General features: G+C 36.7%; 2 protein-coding genes across 5 annotated transcripts; one reads left to right on the top strand and one right to left on the bottom strand.

Annotated features, from left to right (window-relative positions):
* Positions 1-1,935: 1,935 nt before the first annotated feature.
* Positions 1,936-25,045, top strand: LOC127797053 (uncharacterized). 3 transcript variants are annotated; one of them, XM_052329541.1, is made up of 10 exons: positions 1,936-2,411; positions 2,968-3,065; positions 3,149-3,210; positions 3,297-3,387; positions 12,726-12,812; positions 13,075-13,128; positions 13,641-13,825; positions 14,665-14,747; positions 14,861-14,961; positions 24,821-25,045. In XM_052329541.1, the coding sequence occupies exons 2-10, from the start codon at positions 3,018-3,020 to the stop codon at positions 25,028-25,030; spliced, it is 921 nt and encodes a 306-aa protein (XP_052185501.1). In that variant the 5' UTR covers positions 1,936-2,411; positions 2,968-3,017; the 3' UTR covers positions 25,031-25,045. The 3 variants fall into 3 exon arrangements, with proteins under 3 accessions (XP_052185501.1, XP_052185500.1, XP_052185502.1); XM_052329540.1 differs by lacking the exon at positions 24,821-25,045 and adding an exon at positions 16,415-16,817; XM_052329542.1 differs by lacking the exon at positions 24,821-25,045 and adding an exon at positions 16,384-16,532.
* LOC127797054 (uncharacterized) lies at positions 17,543-20,778 on the bottom strand. Of its 2 annotated transcripts, none has more exons than XM_052329545.1 (2): positions 20,526-20,673; positions 17,543-18,569 (listed from the first exon to the last, which is right to left on the bottom strand). In XM_052329545.1, the coding sequence occupies exon 2, from the start codon at positions 18,526-18,528 to the stop codon at positions 17,776-17,778; it is 753 nt and encodes a 250-aa protein (XP_052185505.1). In that variant the 5' UTR covers positions 18,529-18,569; positions 20,526-20,673; the 3' UTR covers positions 17,543-17,775. The 2 variants fall into 2 exon arrangements, 1 of the variants encoding a protein (XP_052185505.1); XR_008022111.1 differs by lacking the exon at positions 17,543-18,569 and adding an exon at positions 19,063-20,306 and having other exon boundaries at positions 20,526-20,778.
* Positions 25,046-26,179: the final 1,134 nt, after the last annotated feature.

Raw genomic sequence — 26,179 nt, 5'->3', positions numbered from 1 at the left:
GAGCAAACTCATAGGCAATTGAAAGGACACCATGCTACCCTTGTGTACTTGCTTTGCATGCAACATGTTTTCACCCTGATGCTATTGTTACTTATCTTGTCACTATATTACATAGTATTATTTTAATATTTACGTATTCTTTGATGATGCTTTATTGCATTACTCACAAGTTTACAAAATTTACTTTCTTTGATTAACATTTTTTAAGATATTAGAGATCGGAGTAATTGATTTTTGGCATGGACTTCCAACTTTTCAATCTTGATATTTCTATTGTATGGGCATGTTTTATGAAAACACATCATGTCATTTTGTTTCTTGTACATGATATGATATGTGCCTTTATTTTTGGTTACTATTGTCCTATTCTTTCATACTTTTATATTATAATTTGAGATTTCTTTGTTTGTCTTGATGTTCAAGATTTGGTTATATCCTTTAATTTTGTGGATGTTCATTCTCATCTCATGTATGTATTATGGTTTGTTGTCATTTTCACTGATCATTAGTGTTAGCATTTTGTGGATATCCATGCATTATAGTTGTATAGGTGGCTTACTAGTCCCAAGGTGGGTAGACCCTAAATTAGATTAGTGCCAGTTAGGGTCCTATAATTTGGGTTGATAGTAAACTTTAATTAATAGAATTTGATAAAAAATAAATAAAAAATAAATTTTAACATAAATTAATTTGTGGTGATAATAATTAAAGAACGATGGCTAGTTTATTATAGATTACAAGATTCAGGACTGATAAGATAATTTATTTGTTAAACTTATCACCTCCAACTTTTTATATAACAAAAACAACCTTAGTGCAACATTAAAACTCATTTTCATTTAAAATCTCATTAAAAAAGAACAAAAACTAAACTACAACCACCAATTGTCATTCCTTCAAGACGACCATTCTTTTGAAATATTTTAATTGTCTTACTTGCATAAGCATAGCATGTGTTGTCACTTTATTATGAATGTAAGTAAAGATAATTGGAGAGTTAAAATTCATGTATTTAATTTTATGGAGTGGAAATAAGTTTTATAACACTTATGGGTGAGCTGATCTAATTGGATTGGAGATTTAAAATTCATGTATTGATTACATGGACTAAAAGTAAACTTTATAACACTTATATGTGAGTTGATCTAGTTGGCTAACTGCATCAATCCATAAATTATTATCTAAAGTTTAATATATAATTGTTGTGTGCGATAATTCGTCATCACTATTAATAAAGTGTACAGATAAATATTTTATAGGTGGTTATAGTGGTAAGAATAGGAGATGGACATGCTTGAGATCTCATATTCAAAATCTTTTAAAGATATTATATGTAGATTGTATTATGATTTACTTAGAATGTGGGTTAGAAGTGAGGCCTACTTCACCTAGGGACTAGTCGGGTAAAGCTCAAGATATTTCAGGTTAATAAAAAAAAATTTATATAGATAAATTTATCACTCTAAAAAATAACTCACAAATTACATATAGGATAAATGAACAAATTGGTACATAAACTTTGTTATTTTGGATAGAACACTCCCTTGATCTTGTCATGGGTAATTTTAGAAAGTTTTTAAATTAATTGGACTAAAAAGCTGAAATTTAAGAGGTATACGTCAATTTAGCGTTTACATATCCATAGGGCCACAAAAGAATAAAGTTGAAGGCCAACCTTTCATTACTAACATTGGGATGGAATCCTAGATTAGGGGTGTTTAAAAAAATCAATGCATCGTGAAAATTGGCCGGATCAAATTGAACCGGCCAATTTTGTAGTTTCGCAGTTCAAAATATTTTGAAAGTTGTATAAACCGCGCAGGTAGCGGTTCGGTCTCAAATCGAACCCTCGAGAAAAGGTAAGTAAAAATATTATATATATTATATTATTATAATTATAAACCCCTCGCGCCCCCAAGGCCCCAACCCCCCCGCCCCCCGGGCCATCCCATCCTGCTCTACTCAACCCAGTGAACCCACCCAGCCCGCGCCGCCGCACATCGCCCCGGAGCTTTGAATCGCCGCCGGCTGCTGAACCCTTCAATCTATCCGGTCGTCGGTTTTCTTTGAATCGCCGGAGGCCCGGAGCTTCCATCAAGGCAGAGGACTGACGGGGAAGTGAGAGCCATCTACGGTGAAGCACGGCACCTACGGTGAAGCACGGTTCCACCGGCGGCTGCAGATCGAGGCGAGGCAGAGGACCGACGGTGAAGACCAGTTCGCCGATCTCACCAACGAAGAGCACCGGTCAGTGTACCTGGCGGCGAAGACCGGTTCTCGGTGGAGTGTTTTGGCGTCCAATAGGAGCAGCCGCTACGCTCCCGTCGACGGGGAGAGCCTGCCGGACTTCGATTATTGGAGAGAGAGAGGTGCCTCACTCCTTTCAAAGACCAGGGCAGCTGTGGTATCAGGTATGTTTGATTTCGTCATTTTCTCATTCTTTTATTTTCCAAATTATCATGCTTTTTATCTCCACAACAGAAATTGAAACAATATTTGGTTGCTGCAATTTTGTTATTTTTCTTGGTGCTTAGTTGCTGTATGGCTTTTGTAATTTTGTTATTTTTCTTGGTGCTTAGTTGCTGTATGGCTGTAATTTTGTGACAAATATTACATCTCCGCAGTGTCACAACGGATATACATTTATTTACCATTGTTTGTCTTTATTTATCACTATTTTTGTCTTTATTTACCACTTTTAAGTAGCATTTTTAGTAATTTTAAGGCTTATTTGTGCCAAATTTCAAACCGCGGAAAATCACACCTCATTTGCGGTGTGGTTTGATGCAGTTTGGCTGCCCCCAAACCAGACCGCGGTCTGATTTGGTTAGAAAATCGCATGACCGCTTTGGCGTGTTGAAAATGGTTCAGACCGGTCAAACCGCATCGTGCACACCCCTATCCTAGATGAGAGACTTTATTCTATTCTATTAAGTGTTTCTAAGTTTTGTGTTTCCTTCGACTTAGTAATTTGAACAAGCACCTGGTGTGCAACAACTGGATAAAACTCGAAAGCGATGAAGGCCAACAAGGCAATGGTCTTAACACTTGCCGAGAAGTGCAAGGTCACTCTCTCGCTTCTTTTCACCTTTTTTTGTTCTGATTGTTAGCAATACATCATTGACAATCAACGGCTACTGCTTTACAGACCATCTTAGCGTCAAATTGGCAAGGCAACCTGAATACAATCAAAGCCGACGCCAAAGTAAGGTATAGAGCGATTATGTAATAGTATTTGTCATGGTGTTTCGAGTAATGGTTTTGGTTGTATTTCTTTGATTATTGGTTGTCTTCAGCAAGGAGGAAATCTATACTTCAAAGGTTAAGTACTTTGTCAAGAAAGGGAGGCCGTACATCTGGGTACCTGAAAAGACTTTGCACAATGTGGTATATTTTTTTGTTTCCCTTTTGCTTTTCATTGCATGACATGACTCCAGAAGGTTTTAGTTGATTTGGAGCTTTCCTTTTGTGTTCAAATTTTGTTAACTCATATTGTATTTGAGTATTAGAAACATTGAATCACTAATCATGTTTGGGCACACTTTGCTAGTATGTTATAGGGGCATTGTCGCGATGAACATGAGATGATACAAACAACCTGCTAGTTTATATCTTCAAAGATCTAATTTTTCAACCAAAGATAGAAAAAAAAAAAAAAATGAGAAAATGAAGAAGAAAGATAAGCATTAAAGAAAGAAAAAAAGTTTGTTTGAATGTTTCGGAGCAGTTCAAGGCTGTGAAGTCTACTCATGGAATTGGCTTAGTTTTTGAATTCTTCATAATGGGTGCAACTTAGATAATGCAATCCTAACGGCTCTACATTTACTGTTTTGCAGTATGTATCCAATAGTTGCTTTCTACTTGAACAAAGAGAAGGTATTTGAGGACCAAGTAGTTTCCTTTTTCTTTTTTCTTATGCAGGGGGCGGGGTTGGGGGAGGGTGCTTCTGTGGGTTATAAACCCCATAAAATAGCTGGCGCACACATATTCATCTTTATACAACTGGGAATTTCATTGTTGTATGGGAAATCTGCAGAATATACCGAGATTGAATTTATTTGGCCATATGCCTCTGACCACATTAATCTCTGTTTCATATTTACATGCTTTTTTGGATATTTTCTTCGCAGATCAGTTTAAACAAAGATTTTTCTCTGTGTATTGTTTAAAATTTTGACAATGGTGGAATTCTTTTTGCTTTCCACCCTTAGTGGTGGTTGCTGAAGTGTTTTTTTTTTTTTTGAGTAAAAGTTACTAGGAATTGACCAAATCCCCTCCACCATCAAAAAGAAAACAAAACAGAGTAGATAGGGACATGGATTACAGGATGCCTTACATATGAGCTATTGTCAACATTAACTGTCAAGCCACTATATAAATCAACAGCACTTTGCTTTTCCCCACATAAAAGCTACCAGTTTGTATGTGGTAAAGTTTGCAGATCTAAGCCCAAAATGAATCCTTCAGTCTATGTGATGCTGCATTAGAACCTGAATATCAATTGGCCACTGTGAGTTCCTTCCATGGAGCATTTTTTGACTGATTCCCTAGGATGCTTATCAATCTTTATGAGTCTTGTTTCCAGGGTGACCTGATTCCACTGCTTGATGTTGGCTTCTAGTAAGGTGTCTCTGACCATCATGGGCTCTGCTGCAAGGGGTGATCCTTTGTGCCCCACTCTTGTGCTTGCCCATTCCACTGCACCATCCAATTTTAAGCAATGATTCCTCCTGAGATCATGCTATTTTAAAAGCCAGAATCTGTTTTATTTTTAAAATTTAAACCTTGTTCTGGAGGTGACCATCCTATTTGTCTGGCTGAGAGATTCTTCGTTTTTTTGATGGTTCCCTTTCCTTCTTGTAAAGCTTCATTGCAGTGATCCTTCCAAGCTGCCTCTTACTCCTTGAAGAAAAAGTGAAACCCCAGACACATTTTCCCCATTCTTAACCTTATTTCTTGCATGCCAAACCTTCTCCATCAGTGTTGCCACAAATGCCATAAATGCTAGTAGTGGCCAAGTTGCAGGGATTAAGAATGAATGACAGCCATCACCGTACTGTTAAATACCCACCAAACCGAGTACATGTTCCCAAATCTCGTCCATGATGCATGAGCAGGTGGACACTGGAGAAAGAGATGAATTGATGACCCTTGAGGCTCATTGCAGAGGTAGCAGCCACTGTTAATGTTGGGGATTCTTTTGGAAAGCTCAACTCCTGTAGGACAAGCATCAATAGCTACTCTCCACATGAGAAACTTTGGTCTGTTGTGGATCTTGAGCTTCTACAATGACTTCCATTCCAGGGTGTCAATGATCCATTGGTGTTTGGAAGCTAGCGTTCTTGTATAAAATACACAAACTTAGCACTGAAACCATTATTCTTCTCGTCATCCACGTCCTTCTGTCTTGTCTGTCAAAGGCAGGGCCGGGGATATTATGAATTGCAGCTACCATCATAGTTAAGAACAGATTCTTGAAGATCTCAGTCCTCCATCGCCTTTGATCACAATCAACCAGGTCATTCATAGCAACATTTAGCTCAACACCTGTAACCTTTGATTGCGGTCTACAATTTGGCATTTGGGTTATCCACGGATCTGGCCAGATACTAATCATGTTGCCATTGCCTGTAACTTTACAAGCACCTTTCACAATAACCTCTTTAGAGCTCAGAATGGTCCTCCACATGATGGCTGTGCACTTGTTCTCATAAAGTCTTTGTCCCTACGATATTTTTGTTTCATGATATCAGCTCATATACATCCATTCTCACCATTTGTCTTTAGCAATCATTTTCCAACCAAGTTTAGCAACCAGTGCCTTGTTCATTTGATTGAACTCTCCAAACCCAAGTCCTCCCATCTATTTTGGCCTGCAAATACCTCTCCATGCCTTCAAGTCCAAGGACCTCTTACCATCTCCTTTCCCCCAACAAAAACTACTCACTTTCTTATCGAGCTTCCCACAAAGTCTTTTTGACAATGAACAAACTATATTATGAGGAAGTGGGTTTATTAGATACAAACTAAATTTTGCATGATTTGAATGGATTTCTCCCTATAATATATGCTGGCTGTCTTGGAATGATGTGCTGGCTATAGTTCTTTTTCTTCTCTGTTGGGGGGGGGGGGGGGGGTCATGATGGTGGAAGTAGAAGAGGTTAAGCTTTGAAATGGAAATAGCAGAAAAAGGATTTCCTGTTGTTTGCTGAAGCAAAGTCAATAAAAAAAAAAGCAACTCCCAGTCCTAGATAATTTCCTCATAATTAAGTTAAATATGATGGAAGAAATTATGAGAAAATGGTGAATTAGTAGTTAAATAGGAGATTTATTGGATTGAAAATTCGAAATAAAATAACAAAGCAGTGAGATAGGCGGCCAGGAACTATAGTTGACTGCCAAGTTGGTATTCCTGGAGAGTTGGCAGGCAACCCAAGATCAATTGTGGGCCCCAGATTTTTGAAATTACAGAAATTAAATGAAAGTGATGTTTTTATCTGTGAGAAAACAGACATCGGATTAGGACTCCTCACATCGAATACCTTAAGTGGATAAGTAACTGCATAGTGCATACTTAATGCACTCTTAATGAACAACTATTTTTCCAAGGGCTACCACAACTTCCAAAGATTTATTTGCTAGTCATAAGAGAGAAAGGGAGAGAAAAAGAAAGATCTCTTTGCAACTACCACAAGTACAGGCAATAGTTAGTTAAACAACTTTAGTTGGGGGTTTTTCTACGCTTCTGTTCTATCCATTTAGTTTACTATGTCTTACTCATCATCTTTTGCAGGGTCCTGATGCACTGGTGTTTGAGATATAAACATTAGTGCCTGATGTGGTCACATGATTGTGTTCACATCTTTTATAGATATCTTGCATTTATTGGAATGATAGGTTTACCTTTGCACCAAGAATTTGCATGTTGAGAGTTTTCATTTTGGTTTACCGGAACATATGATGTAGGGCTAGGATTATTAATAGAGTATTTGGGTTTTTAATTCATTGTTTTTTACTTTGGAGCTTTGTATATTAGCATTTTAGTTGTTAGTTTGTATTTTGTTTTTTTGTTATTTCTTCCCCAGTTGTTGTTGTTGAACAATGGTATTTTGTAATATTGATGTATTAGTTTTAGGGCTATTATTTAAAGGTCGAGATCTCAATAATGGATAGATTAGTGAGGCTATTATCCTTTGTTCCTCTTTTCTACTTTGTTATGGTATCAGAGCATTTAAAACCCCAGGCTCGTGATTCCGTCTCCGTCGATCACGATTTCTTCTCCGTTGATCTCCTACAAGCCTTAGGTACGCTTGCTCTCTTCGATTGATATCGTGTATCATAGTATCGGTGTTGTGAATCTCTGTTGTTTGGAATCTCTGTTGTTTGGAGTTCCTTCTTTTCTGTGACTGCGATCTCTGTTGATCGGAGATTTGCAAATCGATCTCTTTCTCCTACAATCTCCTGCTATTGATTTCTCCTTTTCCTTCCTCGATCATCCATACTTGTTATGTGGCAACTATGTTTTGAGAAATATCTTCTCTGTTAATGAGCAACTCTGCCATTGACGATGTCTCGAGCCCCTACTATTTGTATCACTTCGACAATCCTGGACTATTGTTGGTGTCGCAACTTTTGATGGGAGACAACTACTCGTCTTGGAGCTGTGCCATGTTCATCGCACTCTCAATAAAGAACAAACTAGGGTTTGTAAATGGCTTGATTTCTCGGCCATCAGGTGATGATCTGCTTCTCATTTCTTGGATTCGGAACAATAATATCGTGATTTCATGGATATTGAATTCTGTCTCTAAAGAAATCTCAGCAAGTGTTATTTTTTCTGATTCTGCTTATGGCATATGGAATGACTTAAAAGAAAGATATCAACAAGCTAATGGTCCTTGAATCTTCCAACTTAGGGGAGAATTGATGAACTTACAACAAGGACAATTATTGATAAGTGCTTATTTTACCAAGTTAAGGGTCATTTGGGATGAACTTAGCATCTATAGGCCTACTTGTTCATGTGGAAAATGTACGTGTGGTGGTTTGAAGTCTCTAGCTTAATACTATCACACTGAGTATGTCATGTCTTTTCTCATGGGTTTAAATGATACCTATTCTCAAGTTAGAGGACAATTACTGTTATGGATCCTATCCCACCTATCAATAAGGTTTTTGCCTTGATTACACAAGTGGAGAACCAAAGGAACATACATAATGCGTTTGTTAATTCTGATCCTATTACACTATTGGTCAAGAATGACACGCATAGGCCTAGTCAGGGTAAAAATCAGAAGAGGAAGAGGTCTTTCTGTGCTCATTGTGGGTTTAGTGGACACACCATAGATAAGTGCTACAAACTCCATGGATATCCTCCCGAGTATAAGCCTAGACAAAGGGAAAATAATTCTAGACAAATGACTATTAATAATCATACTAAAAATCCTGTTGTGAGTCAGGTGTCGGGATCTATCTCTAGCTCCTCTTTAGACTCAAGAAGTAGAAGGATTTATGCAGTCCTTGAGTCCACTGCAATATTAGAGTCTTTTGAGCATGTTGAGCTCTCACCTCTCGGTTACCAAGCATGCCAATGCTGAATCCACTCCTCTTGACACCCTTCTTCTTTTGGTCAGGCATCAAATACCTGTCTTTCTATTAATATTAGTTTATTGATTAGTAATCCTAATCACTGAGTGTTGGACTCTAGAGCCACAAGGCATGTGTGTTCTAATCATGCATCTTTTGTTGAGTTGAAGCCTATTTAGGATGCTTATGTTACTTTACCTGATCACACACGGATTTTAGTTCAATATATGGGCCGTGTTAAGCTTGCCTCACATATAGTGTTGGACAATGTCCTATATGTGCCTCATTTTAAGTTTAATCCCATTTCATTGATTGAATTAGTAAGGCAAAATTCCATGAGTCTCACTTTTACCTCTCATGCCTGTACAATATAGGATACACACACTTTGAAGATGATTGGCAAGGTTGAGTTGATTGATGGATTATATGTCTTGGATGCTATTTTTGGTGTAGTAGATTTTGGGATTCCTGTAGCCATAGTAGCTCATGTTAGTGAGACTACTTAGCATAAGAGGCTAGGGTATCTTTCTTTCAAAAGATTGGATTCAATAAAGCCTCAACTTCAATTCAATAATACTGATCAAGATTTCTATTATGTTTGTCCCTTGGCTAAACAAAGGAGACTCTCTTTTATATCTCATAATCATCTATCACAGAATGTTTTTGATTTGATTCATTGTGACACTTGGGGTCCCTATCATGTGCCTACCTATGCTAAATATAAGTATTTCTTGACTTTGGTTGATAATTGCACGAGATACACTTGGGTTTTCCTTATGAGACATAAATCAAAAGCTAAGGACATTATCCCTAAGTTTTTTTCTTTGGTTGAGACTCAATTCAATACGGTCATTAAAAGGTTTAGGTCAGACAATGCTCATGAACTTAAATTTGCTGATTATTTTGCCTCTAAAGGAGTTATACACCAATTTTCATGTGTTGAGAGAATTAAACAAAACTCAATGGTTGAAAGCAAACATCAACATCTTTTAAATGTGGCACGAACACTTTTTTTTTTCAGTCTAGGGTTCCCATTAAGTTATGGGGTGATTGCATTCTCATTGCCACTTTCTTGATAAATAGAACCCCTTCTCATCTCTTGCATTCCAAAGCACCTTATCAACTGTTATATCAGTCACTAGTTGATTATGCCTCTCTTCGAGTGTTTGGTAGCCTTTGTTTTGCCTCCACATTGTATTCTCATAGGTTAAAATTTCATTCTAGGGCCACTGCTTGCATTTTTCTTGGTTATCCTCCAAATATTAAAGGCTACAAACTTGTGATCTTCACACCAAATCCATCTTAATTTCCAGGGATGTGCAATCTCAGGAGCACATATTTCCTTTTCATTTTGTCATTTCTCATGATGAAGTGGTTGACCCTTTTCCTGATTTGGTGCTCCCAATTCCAGCTACTGACTTGCCTTCTTCTCATGCTCCATTGCCCATTGTTTCTTCAGATTTCCCTTTTATGGATCCTCTTTTCCCTTCTTTGCTTGTTGCTAGTCCCACTTCTTTGCCTAATCCTGTTCCTATCATTCTTGTTCGTATGTCTACTAGGGTGGTTAGACCTCTTACATACCTTCAGGATTTTCATTGTAGCCTTCTCTCTCACAAGACACCTCCTTCAACCAATAGTCCTTATCCCTTGTCTCAATATCTTTCTTATTCAAAATTTTCTCCTACTCATAGCTCTTTTCTCCTTTAAGTATCATCTGATTTTGAGCCTCAATTCTATCATCAAGCTGTTCATCATGCCCATTGGAGAGATGCCATGAAAGCTGAGTTAAATGTTATGCATCTCAACCACACTTGGACAGTCACTCATTTGTCTCCTCACAAGCGTGCCATTGGGTGTAAATGGGTTTATAAAATAAAATACAAGTCTAATGGGTCTATAGAGGGACACAAGGCTCACTTTGTTGCAAAAGGATATACCCAACAAGAAGGCCTGGATTTTTTGGACACTTTTCTCTTGTAGCGAAGTTGGTTACTGTGAAAATTTTGTTAGCTCTTGCTGCCATGAATAGGTGGTCTCTTGTACAATTAGATGTGAACAATGCTTTTCTTAATGGGGATCTTTTTGAAGAAGTGCATATAGAATTGCCTCTTGGATATAGGCCTCCAGTCCTGGTTGGTTCAAAAGGGGAGAAATTAGTTTGCCAGTTACATAAGTCCATTTATGGTTTGAAACAAGCTTCAAGGCAGTGGTTTTCCAAATTTTCCACTGCCCTCCTTCAATTTGGTTTTGTATGGTCCAAATCTGATTATTCATTGTTTACTAAGAGCATGGGCTCTTCTTTGGTAGCTTTTGGTATATGTGGATGATATCATCCTTACAGGTCCTAACCTTACAACTATAAATGATCTTAAGTTGTTTTTCCACAGGCAATTCAAACTTAAGGATCTTGGAAAATTGAGATATTTTCTTGGCTTAGAGATTGCTCAATTTGAAAAGTGTATATTCTTTTCTCAGTGATATTATACATTGCAATTGTTGGAAGATTCAGGTCTCTTGGCTAGTAAGCTTGTTTCTCTGCCTATGATACCCAATCTAAAACTTAGTGCTTCTGATAGTGATTTGCTTGAGGATCCTTCACTTTATTGTAGATTGATAGGCAAGTTGCTATATCTTACCATTTCATGGCCGATATTACTTTTGGGGTTCACAAACTTAGTCAGTTTGTGTTTAGACCTCGAAAATCCCATATTGATGTTGTTTATCACCTGCTGCAATACCTTAAGGCTGCCTCTGGCCAAGGTTTATTTTTTTCGGCAGCATCCTTTATGTAGCTTCGGGCTTTCTCGAATGCCGACTGGGCTTCTTGTTTAGATACTTGATGCTCAATCACAGGTTATTGTGTGTTTATTGGTGATTGTTTGGTATCCTGACGTTCTAAAAAGCAAGCTACTGTATCTCGTTCCTCAGCTGAAGCTGAGTATTGTTCCTTGGCCAACAAGACTAGTGAACTTACTTGGATTACCCAGCTTTTGTTGGATTTCCAGGTTTTTGTTTCTCTTCTTGTTCTCTTATTTTGTTCTCTTATTTTGTGATAATCAAGCTGTTGTCCATATTGCTACTAATCCGGTCTTCCATGAACACACCAAGCATATAGAGCTTGATTGCCACTTTGTTCGTGACAAGGTATTAGCTGGTCAGGTCAAGCTTCTCCCTATTTGGTCTCATCATTAGTTGGCGGATATGTTTACTAAGGCTTTGCCTTGTTCCCAGCTTTCTCCATTATTGTCCAAGATGGCCATCCTCAATCCTCATGGTCCATCTTGAGGGGGCGTAATGAAGTATTTGGGTTTTTTAATTCATTGTATTTTACTTTGGAGCTTTATATATTAGCATTTTAGTTGTTGTTAGTTTGTATTTTGTTTTTTGTTATTTCTTTTTCAGTTGCTATTGTTAAACAATGGTATTTTTGTAATATTGATGTATTGGTTTTAGGGCTACTATGTAAAGTCCGAGATCTCAATAATGGATAGATCAGTGAGGCTATTATCCTTTGTTCCTCTTCTCTACTTTGTTAATTATTATTGTCAATTCTTTCATTTCTCTACTTGATGTTGTTTGGAAGCCATGAGATTGGATATCTGATGCTCTGATAATGGTTCTAAAGCAGACTATGAGATTAGATCTCTGAGCCTCTGATAATGGTTTTTCTCTTTTAGATTCGGAGTTGAATTTTAGTCCCCATGCCTTTAGAGACTTCCCAATGTGGATGCCTGGGAGGACTTTTCTCATATTTTTTTCTTGTGCATTATGCCAACCATTGAAGCTCATTTATCTGCTTTTATTTTGATGCTTTGAGTATGACTGCAAAGAAAAAAATGAGACTATATTTTAGAAAGTCACGGCTTATATAATTTCACCAGTCTACATTTTAGTTTCTAAATTCTGCATTCGATCATAATTGTGAAAAAAATCTTAATGTTGTCAAAATATTTTGCCCTTTGGATATCCAAGCACACCTAGCTGATGCTAAATTTGTGGTTGATTGAATTATGCATGAATCTTGGTGCAGTTTCGGTGTTTATTTTCTAAATTAGACAAGTTACATATTGTAACACAATAATTTTCCATTTAACTTCAAGGGTTTTCTTTTTAAACTTTTTATTTATTTTGTAATGCAGAACACAATCATCGATGAGCGAGGTTCTTTTGCTGTTACCAGTCCCTTCCCAGGTCCACTTGCAAACTTACTTAGATCAATAAAAAAGGTTTGTGCTCAATACTCTTCACCAAGAAACTATGAGAATGTAAATAGATAGAAATAAAATGAAACTACACATTCATTTTGAGTGACCCTCCTTCCATTCAGCATTAGTTCTTTAAAGTAACATAATTTTGGTTTTTGCAGTTGCATAACAGTGTAATGGTTGAATCAATTTAGCAACTACTCATGAGATAAAAACAAGTAAAAGAACCATTCCAGTTATATATCACTAATCTGTTAAGCCTTTATTAATTAATGGGTTGCAGCTACCAGCTCGGGTTGCTTTGACTGGAGATGTTGTGCCTCTTAAAAATGAAAAGGTATGGTCATTAAACTACAGTTCTCTTTTCTTCCACCTCAAAAAATATGGTGATGAAATTGGCTTTTTTTGATGAGGGAATGATTTTGTTTTTTTCTCCTGAACTTAGTATTTTTTTAAGATGGTGATATATAATTCAGAATTTTGATTCCTGCACCTCTGAATCTGATTATTACAATGCCCATCAGGCTTGTAAGTTGGCCAAAATGTTTCTCATCTTCAGTAGTTGTCCTGCTGTCTAATAGAGATATATTACTGCTATAAAAATTTAGCGGGTTAATTCTTTATGCAAATCACCAGGCATTTTTGCCTGCACACAACCCAAGCTAGCTGCAACTGATTTTTATTTTTATGATTTATCCACTGGCAAACATTAATATGTCAACTGTTAGGCCACAAAAATTAAATTTGCTGGCCTTATGCTTAAATTACTATCAAATGGTTCGGTGACTTAAATGGCTCTATCAACTGAGAATTTATCATTGACATATTTCTTCTTGTTTTTGTCATAAGGTTAAGTTAGCAGCAGAAAGCCTGAAGGAAATTATATCTTCAGAAAGAAAAGCAATGAAAGAGTCCAGCTATTCAGTTTGTGGCATATTAAATTCTTCAAATCCTGGTTATACATCTCGAAGTGAAAACCTAAAGGAGCTACTAGATGACAATGAGAAGTACATGGTCTACAAGTTTAATCTAAGGTTGGAAACTTTGGCTGGATCTTGCATCGTACTCTTTTTGCATGGAGGACATTATATCTACCTATCATGAGCATATGCATTTCCACATCTTATCTGTCTCGTTGCCTATCTACTAAGATGAATCAGATAACTGTAAATAGGGACACTTTGTCTCTAAAGGGCATAAGATTGCTTAAAATTGGATTAGAATGAACCTCACTGAGCAAAAGAGGATGTTCCTGACTGGCTATGAATTTCTCTTTTGTCTTAATACTGCCAACTTGAGAAGGAATTTTCTTAGTTTTATTTTTGTTGAAGATTACTATTATCAAAGTCTGAAGTAGTTTAATAGATATGATGCTTTTCATTTCTGGTTGATTTGTCTTTTATACCAGCAAAGTTTCATTTAGATAGTGAATTACTGTGGACATGATGCAGATAGAAAGGGCTGCACAGGACTTAACATTCAGCATTGTGGTTCACACTTCTAATGGAAGTGTGAACGACCTTTTGAATGGGGGATATATGTAGCACAGAATCTATCAATTAAGTGTACATAGGATTACGGTGAGAAACCTTTGTAAGGCAGTCAATGTAATTAGGGTTGGAGTCTTGAATTATTTTGTTTTTTTTTTTTTTCTTATTAAGAGTTTAGAGGGTCTTGTTAAATTTTATATATGATTTCCGAAAGAGATATCAGCCACAACGCATGGTATATAATCGTAGATATGTTATATTTTTTTCCTTCTCGTTCTCCACCCCTCCCTCCTCCCTTCAAGTTATAGTCGTAGTTGTTGGCATGCTAACACTTGAATTTCTAAATGTGGATACAAGTCTGATGGAAGCTATTTACTGTACAGTTCATGCATGTACATAGATAGCGATGGAGGCACACATGAAGTAGAAATAGAAGATATTGAAGCTTCTAAGGTGGATCCATTGTGTAAGAACCTGTTACAGATACACGCCAAAGATAATTCTTTTCAATGTGGCAAAGAAATATCTTTTAGTCCTAGTGGATAGATTTTTTAACATTTCTTTATGTTTCTTATGTAGCCCCTTTTTCTTCAAGCTTGATAGATGGGATTAATCAAAGTGATGTGAGGCGTAGAGCCCTTATTCTTTTCTGCATTACATACTTCAATAGAAATGCAAAGGTAATATCCTGATCCTTAAATTGCCTTTGACATCTTTACAACTGCTATTAGCATGAATGCAGTTACTGTGACAATCTTGCATAAATTGCAAAAATTCTTTGTTTTTATTCTGTTTGATTGTGCCAATGGGTGTATAAAATAAATGTGTAAAACAAAGATAAGAGAAGAAACGGAAGAGTTCAAGTACCTTGCTACTCTTTATTTCTGTAGCAATAGTAAGTTGAATGTGTGGGCAATTTATTGCACAAATAATGGATTGAATAATTAGTCCTTTTGTTTTCTTTTATGCAGCTGTTGGGTCTTCTTTTTTGGATCAAAGAGTTGTGTATTTAATGACTGAATTCTTGCCAATTACCTGCTGTCACACATGCAATTGAGTATTGCTTTGCAATAATGAGAAATTGTTTGATGCTTAAAGTTCATGTTGCAAAGAGATTGTTTTTACAACTCAAACCTGCGACTTTCCAGTCACAAAGCAGCAACCTTGCCTTTGCTACCAGGGCCATTGCTTATTTTCCCCACTCTGTCAGAGCAAACTAATTTTAACTCCTGATTGAGCATGAAGAGTTGTTAAAACTTTTATTTCTAAATTTTACTTGGTCATGAAACTTGTACGTAATAGGCAGAAATCATTGTTAGAGAGTGCTATTCATTATTGAATGCTATGGTCAAATGTCATGAAGGAATATGGGAGATAATTAATGTTAGTTTTGCCAGGAAGTGATGATTCTTAAAGTTATCTGGCGAAATTAGACATTCTTGAACAATCAGCATCTTGATGAGACTTTCTCCTATTTTCCAGTGATGCTGCACTTCCCAGATAATCTAAAGCAATTCTTCTTGGTCTTAATCTGACAAACAGAACAAAAATATTCTTCGTCACTTAAAATTGATTGGTATTTGCAACTGAAACCATTTAATTTTGTTAGATACTAACATATGGCTTCTATTGAACTCCATTGTTTCGTTCAAGTTGCCAGATTTAACCTTTAATTTCTCAATAACAATATCTTTCACCATGATCCATTTATTGATTTACTGATGGACTTGATTAAGAAGACGCCAAGAGCTCAATTATATCCAACATAGTTGAACAAGGGTCGGCCTCCCAACCTGGTTTTTAGTCTGTTGAGGATCTCGATCGGTCACCTGCCTCTTAAAGCCAAACCTTCTGACTGTCATTTTTCTATAGGTGCAGTATCCATATATACACACATTTTTTGCAGCTTTTTCTTGATGGCCTCTTGTTACTTCTGGAAACTTATCTGCTGATAAGTGGGTCATCATAAAATACTATCGTCACCACAGGAACTACACAATAATTACATCAACCTAAAATTATTGATAATGACCTAAAATTGTTTTTATTTACACTCTTCTTTGGTTCATGTATTTATTTTATATTAATCTCATGAAAATTAGGGAAGTAACTGATATCTGGTACCATGTAAAGGATGCGTTCTTGCTGTCAGTAGATCGGAAAGGATTTGACGTGTTGGGGAAGGTTCTAGGCCCCATGATGAATGACGGCTCCCGTGTGTACCAGTGGAAGGAGTTCAGGTTCACTTTCAAAGACGAGGCACGCGATTTGGAGATGTTCTGTCAACAACTTGTCAAGATGGAAGAGGAAGCCCTGAAGAATGTTTCAAGTTTCAGTGGATTAGGATAATAAGAGTAGAGGAGAACAGAAAATCCTACGGCAGTGATGTTTATTTAGAATGAAACATAACAGTTCAACTAGGGTTCAGGGGTCACTTATTTTCAAGAGAAGCTGACTACTTTTCTTTGTAAGTTGTTTCGTTCTTCAATCAATCTGGCAACACTAATGGCATTCGCCAGTGTTCAAGGCTGTTTAATCTTGATGTCTAGCCTTATCTCGTCGCGTAATCCGGCTATGAAGCATTCGACAAGACTACTCGGTGGGATAATTTCTCAAAGGCCTCTTTGTAAGCTGTGACATCAGTTGTTTGCTTGAGTCAGGTGAGTGCTTCGGAGGGGTCCTCATAGTCTGTTGGTCCGAAATGGAGTAACAGACCCTTGGTAAATTCTCTCCAGGTCATTGGTCCTCTAGACTTGGTGAACCATCGATGCCATTGGAGATCAATTCCCTCGAGGTGAAAGGAGGCAAGTAAGACTTGTTGATCAGGAGTGACTTCCTTGAAGTCAAAGTATTGTTCGGCTTTGTAGACCCATACAGTTGGATTGTCTCCATCAAATGTTGGGAAAGTGAGTTTGAGAAGATGATTGTTACGGTTGGAGGAAGGTTGAGAGTGACTCACTCAAGCTCGGTTACATTGATGAGATGATTCAGTTGGGGCGAACGGGTTTGTGTTTGGGTTGTTGGCATGAGAAACCTGTGATGCTCATAGGGACTGTAGTTCTTGCAAGACAATCTGTAGTGTGGCGTGAACCTCATCAATATTGAATTCATGGCGTCCCAATATTTTATGAACTTCATTTCAGAACTTAGCATTGGATTGATTTCGAGTAGCCATGGTTTACCAACTTGGTTCTGATACCAATGATAAGTAAATTTGTGTGCAGGAAAACAAAAATAGGAGAGGAGGGAGACGAGAGGAGATAATTGTTGTAATTGCTCATGTTTATTCAATTATTGCTAATGGCTATTTATAGACCAGTTACAACTTGACAACCAAGTAATTCAACTAACCAACCAAGAAACAAGGAATAACAATAATAGATAACATGGCGCTATTTAATTTGGTCTTCCTAGAATGATGACACACGGACACCACCCCAAACCATGCAAACCAACCATGGATAAACGTACATGTTAGATGGAAGCATGGTACGTCATTGGGACAGTAAATTCACAAGGGAAATAGCCATAGTGGTTGGATCCCCCAAGATAATTCCCAGTATAGCTTGAAGCAACATCCAGGCCGTCTTCCAGAACTTGTTGCCCCTATCACGACTCGGTTTTGAATACTTGGCCAGCACCTTCAGGTCCATCGTCTTCTCCAAAGCCATACAAAGGTCGTCATCTTCATCACCCTCCTTCCATTTCCATGCTTCCTGCGCCATCTTCCCAACGCAGTTCACATGAAAATGGTACTTTCTGCACTCTGAAACATAGGACCAGCCCCGAACTTTCGAACTGCCGCGCTTCTTCTTCTTGCACCAATAGCAGTTGGAAAACACTCCGTCTCGCAGAAGGAAATGGGTGCCGTCGATGCAGAATTTGGTCTTGAGATTGGTGCAGCAGGGATGGAGATCCCAGCCCTTATCGGGGCAGTGGTAGACGTACCCGTGGACGTCCTTGCCGCAGGCGTCGCAGCAGCGGGCGTGCTTCTTGCAGCGGCTGTCGCCGCACCGGGTGGGCGGCTGGAGGTGGAAACGGAAGCTGCAACCCGGGAAGAAGTCGTGGGAAATGGTGGGCTCTTGGATTTTGCACTCTTCGTGGAGCTCGTAGTCGCAGTGGTGGCACCTGTATCTGGATCCAAACCCTTCTTGCTTGCAGCCATCGCATGTGAACGGTTTGTTGTAGTTCTTCTTCTCCAGCTCGTGCTTGTGGCAGCGACCATCCCTGCCTTTCCCTGACATCATCGACACGTCGATTGATGGACCAAGAAGGCCCTAATGTTGTCCTGACCAATAAATGGTGCCCGTAAGACTCAATGAAACACACATGCATGCCAACGTTAAAAGCAGAAAGAACAAAAATAACAGCAACAATAATGTCCATGTCAAGCCCTAATTGGAGTCAATTACATAAATTTTAATTAATCAGCTTATTTATCCATGACTATATACTATACATGCATGCATATTCCGTAAAACCTTGCGTATAATTCAATTTTTATTTGAGAGAAAGTGAAACCTCTAGCGTTATATATATAATAATTCATATTAGACATGTTTCATGAGAATATATATATATAGTTAAGGTGGATCTATAGGATAAGAAAAGTAAAAAAGTTATCACTAGGCATGCATATCCAAAGTAAAAAGATTTCCTATCCAAGTCTATTCCCCTACAGGCGTAGTTCATGTTTTTTGTTATTATTATTATTTTTTTTTACTAATTAGTAAAATTAAAACACAAGTCAAACCACATGGAATAATAGGAGAAGCATCACAAAGGCAAAAGACCAAAGGGCTTGGGGGAGATGGTCAAATTATAGCTTAGAGATTTCAATACAAAGAATGAGAGAGGCCAACGTCCAATAAAAGGACAAGAAGACGACCCGAGAAGGCCGGTGGTATGGAGCAAAACTACACTCTTGACAATCTTTCCCCATATATCCATCTAATCAAATGCTCAAAAAGACACCATATCCAACCACCGTTACAAAAGACGGAAAGATGCACACAAACCTCTTAAAGCAAAAAGAAAGAACACTATAAGTAAGAAACTAAACTCCACCACTTGACTTTAAAGATTGAACAAGAGCGAGATTACAAAAGAAGCTTAATAAGTAATAACCATTACAAAATATATATCTTTCTCCTTCATATCATACAAGCTAGCAAAAATTATGTATAGAATTTTTATTTAGAATTATACAAAACAAAATTAAAGCATTTACCAAAAGGGTTTATAATTATAAATTATAATAAATATGACAATAATAATTATAAGTCTTAATCTAGACATTTTTAACTAGTTTTATCCTTTATAAGTGTTGGGTCGAGATAAAAACCTCGGCCACCACAAATAATCAGAATCTCAAAATTAAACAGAGCCTCAAAACACCAAACACAGAATAAACGATAAAGGAGAACTCGCATGTAATTAAATGAAACATAAATAGAATGCAAGATTGATCACAAAACGATTTATCGTGGTTCACTCATTAATGAGGGCTACATTCACATTGAGTTCCGACAATGAGAGCTCACTATATTATTAAAAAAATGATTACAGTCTCAATATACATATCACACTCTCATTCACTCACTGTACAAGCAAAATGCTCTCTAATGAAAAATGCCCCATAACCACACGAATACATATTAGAGGCAACCTTAGAGAGAAAATAGAGAGGAGAACTGTACATAGAGCAAATCATGAAAGAGAATGAGAAAACCCTAAAATGGTATAATCAATCGGAGTTTGGACTGCACAGATCTCGAGGTGCCAGAGAATATAAATAAGGGAAGGCAGCGGTGAGGATTTGATCTGAAAAAGATAGAATTGATGGGTAAAAGAGAAACAGGCTAAACGACAAGCAAGACGTGCTAGCTGATGAAACGGCAGGGGAGATCGCCGTTTTGGCCCTCCAGCCCATGGGTCCAAAACTCGGTTGTTTTGGGCTGCTAATGGGCGGTTGCCAAAGGGCCTTCTGTTCCCCCTTCATTCTTCAAAACAGCATCGTATGAAGCTTCACAAAATTCCAACAATAAGGTTATTCTATAAAAGAATTCAGATATAAGCAAAGTAGTTAATACATATTCAGACTGTAATTAATAAGGCACACCATGTTCATTCAATCTGAGCATAATTAAGGCGATTGATTGTCGACGATTTGGCTCTTTTAACCTTCATATTTTAATTTTTCTATTTAGCTTCCACACATATACAGAAGAAAGTTGGAGGTCACCTGGTTCTGCGAGCCGTGAGTCTCCGGCAGCGCCCTGTCTGATGAACTCCGACAAGCTAAACAATGAAAGCCGAAAATGGCGCTGGAATGAGCGATGAATCACGGCACGGGCTTTTATAATGCTCCAATGCGCGTAGAAATGAAATTCCAAGGAAATTTCAAGGAAGAACCGATGAAGTTTCGCCTGGCTGATTAATTAATTACTGCTTGCACTGAATCGTCAGATATTAATAAGAGGATGACGATGGAGTGACGGTCGGCCGGTGGTGGCGTATAGATAACGCGAGATTTTGAGGATTCAATTAATTAACGGGGAAGAAAGGCACGCCCGCCCTGCGCTTCCGCGTTCCGCTGCCGTGTTGTGCCCGCGTGTTTGTGCATGCATGTAAAAGACAGTCACGCGGCGAAGTTTTTTCTTTCCTTTTCCATCAATTGCTAACCGGAAATATATATATATTTTTAATTTTACAACTATATATATTTTAACATTTATATTTTATAAAGTAATACTAATGGTATTTTAACATTTCATATATAAAGTAAATATATAATTATATATTTAAATATGTAGAAAGATATATATATATATATATTTTGTGTGCCTCTTCGTTCTATTAATTGGGCATGCCTGTGCGTGACTTGTGAGAAATAGGCAAGAGCTTCCCGGGGGGGTGGGGGATTCATAAAAATCAATTCCAATGCAAGAGAGACATATGGGTTTTAGGGTCTCTGCCTTACCACCAAAGGTAAATCATACTTTATTAGGTTGGGTTTATGGGTTTTTCTGTTGCTTTGGTTCTGAGGTGTTCGAGGACCATATATGTCTAAGGCTAAGGCTGGTTGTTGGCCTTTCTTCTATGCAAATACTACTACTAATAATAATAAAATTTAATAAGTATAAACTAAAATATATATATATATTTTCTAAACCCAACAAAAAGAAAAGAAAAGAAACTGTATATATTATAAACTAACAACCACTATAAGCTCTATATATATAAACTACGTACAAATTTATAAACTTTATTTAAAATAAAAATAAAAATTGTGATAGCCAACTACTTGCCCCGGCCCATAAGGATTCATGAGTGCATAAGAATAAGGGCGATCATCAATATTGAAGGAGTCCCGGACGACAAGAAAAGGTAATAAATTAATGCTACACGGTAGGTATGCTGAAGAAAGTTACTAAGAAGGAGCCCCATCTTAACTTCTACCGCCTCAAGTGCTCAAGAAAATTGAGTCTTTGTGCCACACCAAGTTGTCCAAGAGAGATGAACTTGACCGACCGGTAAAACCGTGTCGGTTGGCAAAGGCCCTACTCACCAGATAATTGAGAAGACATCAACAATTAGATATTGAATATATATAAATAAAATGGGTTGAGCCCTGCAAGTGCAGCCTAACAAACTCAAAAATTCGCCTATTTTATTAATTCTATTAATTTCGGTTGTGTCCCTTCCTTGGCCCAATATATATAAATAAAACAACAAATTGGGGTAATCGGCTATCTCGACCATTCGTGAAATCAGAAACGATTATTCTCAAATGAAATGATATATAGGCTTCAGTTTGCGTCCTCAACTCATAAATCAAATGATATTTATGTTCATTCGGATTTACCAGGGTCTTCTTAAATTCCTCACTCTCTCTCAAATGCGTAATATTTTATTTTTTTTTATAGATGATTTCTCTAAAAAAAATTTAGGTGTATTTTCTCAAATATAAAAGTGAAGCTTTTAAAAAATTTAAGAAACGAAAGACTTTAGGCACTATAAGAAAAATGACATTTAATGACGAAAATATTCGCCACTAAAATATCAAAATTCGTCGCTAAAAAATTTAATTACGGGCATTTTCTCATCGCTAAAAATAGTATCGCTAAATTTTAGCGACGGATTTTGTGACGGCACAAATTAGCGACAGACATTTTCGTCACTGATAAAAAAATAAAAGAATACTTAAAAAATTAAAAATTATTTTAACGACGAAAAAATTTTCATCGTTAATACATAAAAATAAATTTAAATATTAAAAAAATTAAAATAAATTTGAATTAGCGATTCGTCGCTGACTTTTATTTTTTAAAAATAAAATAATTAATTCCATTAGCGGACACGTGCATGTACCTTTACGGGAGCCAAACGACTCCCCCTTAAGCCGCCACGTATATGTTGGGATTAATCCCCCCAGCGCAACTCCTTTCCCTTCCTTTTCTTAGTTTTGATCCTTAATCTCTTGCGTGATCCCGCACGGTCGCGACCATCTAAGCTACAAGCCTTCTTATAATATAAACTGTACATATTAATTATATATTACATTTAGTTGTCAGTCATTTTAATTTTATTTTAAATTAATATTTTAAATTTTAAATCTTTAAACTTATAAATTAATACTTAAAAAAATAAAATGTTATAAATTTTTAACTCAACTAATGTACCGTGTTGTAATTAATTAATCTTTTAAATATTTAAGTTTTATTTAATTAAAAATTAGTTTAATACATATTTATTATTATAAATTTTACAATATCATATCAAGTTACATATTTTGGTTTGTAAATAAAATACATAAAATATGCATACTAAAGAATTTTAATTTTTATTTAATCTTTATCTAATACATAATTAATAAATTTTATTTTTTATTAATTTTTTTCTTTTTTAGTGACGGGGTTATCCCTTCGTTAAAGTTTCTAATTATTAATTTATTTTTTTAATTATTTAGTGATGGAATATTTCGTCGCTAAATAATTTTAATTTAATTAAATAAAAAATAAAAATTTAACAACAGGATAATCTCGTCACTAAAAAATAAAAATGAAAAATTCAGTGACGGGATCATGGCCACCTTTAAAAAATAAAAAAATTAAATAAAAAAAAATTAACGACAGGATAACCTCGTTGTTAAAAAATAAAAATAAAAATAAATAAAAATAAAAATTTAGGGAGAGGGTGACACTCGTCGCTAAAAAATAAAAAAAATTAAAAATTTAGCAATGGGGTCACACCCATCACTAAAAAATAAAAAAATTATTATTTTTTAATTATTAAGTGACAAAATATTTTGTTGCTAAATTTAAAATTTTAATAAAAAAATATTAAAAATATTTAGTGACAGAATATTCCGTTGCTAATTCAGTTCCTAAATTTAAAAAAAAATAAAAAATTTGACTATTGAATATCCGTCACTAAGACGTCTCTAATTAGTGACAGAAAAATTCTATCACTAAATTACAAACTTTTTGTAGTGAGGGAAGAATTAAATTGGGAAAATAATAAAGAATTTGAGAACTGAAAATAACTTAGAATACTATAACCATTCGTTTACAAATTTTTGCAAGCAAAATGGAATAGTTAGGCATAGAACTTGTAGTGAGACTCTTCAACAAAATTGAATTGCTGAGGAAATTAACAGAACTATATTAGACAAGGAAAGATGGATATGAAGCTGGCTTATTTTCCAGTGATGCTGCACTCAGATAATCTAAAGCAATTCTTCTTGGTCTTAATTTGACAAACAAAACAAAAATATTCTTCATCACTTAAAATTGTTTGGTATTTGCAACTGAAACCATTTTTTTTTTTTTTGGTGCTACTGAAGAAACCTCAAATGTTTTACTTTTGTTACATACTGATATATGGCTTCTATTGAACTCCGGTATGTTTCGTTCAAGTTGTCAGATTTAACCTTTAATTTCTCAATAACAATATCTTTCACCATGATCCATTTATTGATTTACTGATGGACTTGATTAAGAAGACGCCAAGAGCTCAATTATACAACATAGTTGAACAAATTAAGGTCGGCCTCCCAACCTGGTTTTTAGTCTGTTGAGGATCTCGGTCACCTGCCTCTTAAAGCCAAACCTTCTGTCATTTTTCCATAGGTGTAATATCCACATATACAGACTACAGAGTCACATTTTTTGCAGCTTTTTCTTCATGGCCTCTTGTTACTTCTGGAAACTTATCTGCTGATAAGTGGGTCATCATATAATACTAGCGTCACCACAGGAACTATATAATAATTACATCAGCCTAAAATTATTGATAACGACCTAAAAGAAAAAACAGAAACTGTAGATCTTATGAAGTAAAGCTTTTGAGAATTGATTATTTAGGAGGTTGTGGACATGCATTTCTCATGAGTCATGGCATGTTAAAACTTTAAGATTCTTCTGTAATGAGTATGAATTGTTTTTCTTTACACTCTTCTTTGGTTCATGCATGTATTTAGTTTATATTAATCTCATGAAAATTAGGGAAGTAACAGATATCTGGTACTATGTAAAGGATGCGTTCTTGCTGTCAGTAGATCGGAAAGGATTTGACGTGTTGGGGAAGGTTCTAGGCCCCATGATGAATGACGGCTCCCGTGTATACCAGTGGAAGGAGTTCAGGTTTACTTTCAAAGACGAGGCACGCGATTTGGAGATGTTCTGTCAACAACTTGTCAAGATGGAAGAGGAAGCCCTAAGAATGTTTCAAGTTTCAGCGGATTAGGATAATAAGAGTAGAGCAGAACAGAAAATCCTACGGCAGTGATGTTTATTTAGAATGAAACATAACAGTTCAACTAGGGTTCAGGATTCACTTATTTTTCATTTATATATGGCCCGGCAGGAGGAGGACCAATTTTATGATGTTAATTAACAATTGTGTTACTACTGAAAAATGTTACCATGGGATTAACAGTGATGTTAGTATAGTATATAGTACTCCGGGCTTTGTGAATTCAACAATATGGTGTACTTAGGGCCCCCTTGATGTCGAAGTGCTCAATGGCATAGATTACCACCTTCAAGCTCTTAGCACTCTAGCCAAGCGTTGGAATTGACAAGAAGGACAAGCTAACGGGAAGGAAAGGTGGTCCTGTTTTAGGCGCATCTGTTTTGGAATGATATCATTCACCAAGACCTCTCGTAGGGACTTGAATACTCTTTTATGGGTGGTAGTAGGTAGAATAAAAACTCAACATTGGTCCAAAAGGAAAAGCATCTGAGTTCCCCAATCCGAACAAGCAAAGAACTATAGAATCATATGCTGGTTAACGAACTGGTAGTGATTTCAAAGTGAAAAGAAGATCAGAAAAGAAAGCATTTGCGGGCAAGGACACGACGGGCCAGGCGCACATGAAAGAATGGAGACTCTCTGGCTGTCCGCTGCCATGAAAGCAACATAGGTCGTCTGAGGGTCCACCGCGGTTCATTGCTGTGCTTACACACTAGGCTACCCTTTGAAAGCTCCGAGGGACCACCGACCAAGTCTTTGCCCGGAGGGGTTTATTGCACAAAATAGCCGGGCCGCAGGCTCCAGAAGGGGGAAGCCCAACGAATGTCAGATGCAAAGCCCTGTAAATTGCGCTTTAGAACAGTGCTGCCCCAACTCTATCAATAATAATCTATTTTAGTCTAGAGGACTTTGCAGTTGAGATGAAAGACTGCTAGCCAGTTTGCTTTAGTTTTGGGAGATCTGAGATAGTGTGTTTACTGTTTAGTAGTGTATCAAAGCAAGGTCCGTCCGAGGGAATATAGAGATGGGTGATGATACAGATTCAGATTCTGATTCTCTCGTCGGAATAAAAATCACGATATCCATTAAGATATAGCATCCGTAGAGATTCAATGTGCCATCTTTCAATAGCTGCAAGTA

This window comes from Diospyros lotus, chromosome 3, assembly GCF_014633365.1.
Source record: "Diospyros lotus cultivar Yz01 chromosome 3, ASM1463336v1, whole genome shotgun sequence".
Taxonomy (NCBI): Eukaryota; Viridiplantae; Streptophyta; class Magnoliopsida; order Ericales; family Ebenaceae; genus Diospyros; species Diospyros lotus.
This window is presented reverse-complemented; position numbering and strand designations above follow the sequence as displayed.

Bases quoted from the DNA above. Each gene is read 5' to 3' on its own strand.
- LOC127797053 (XM_052329540.1), top strand. From the start codon at position 3,018: ATGAAGGCCAACAAGGCAATGGTCTTAACACTTGCCGAGAAGTGCAAG. The intron at 13,129-13,640 runs GTATGGTCATTA...TTTTGTCATAAG, and splicing joins TGCCTCTTAAAAATGAAAAG to GTTAAGTTAGCAGCAGAAAG. The intron at 14,748-14,860 runs GTAAGAACCTGT...TTTCTTATGTAG, and splicing joins TTCTAAGGTGGATCCATTGT to CCCCTTTTTCTTCAAGCTTG.
- LOC127797054 (XM_052329545.1), bottom strand. From the start codon at position 18,528: ATGATGTCAGGGAAAGGCAGGGATGGTCGCTGCCACAAGCACGAGCTG.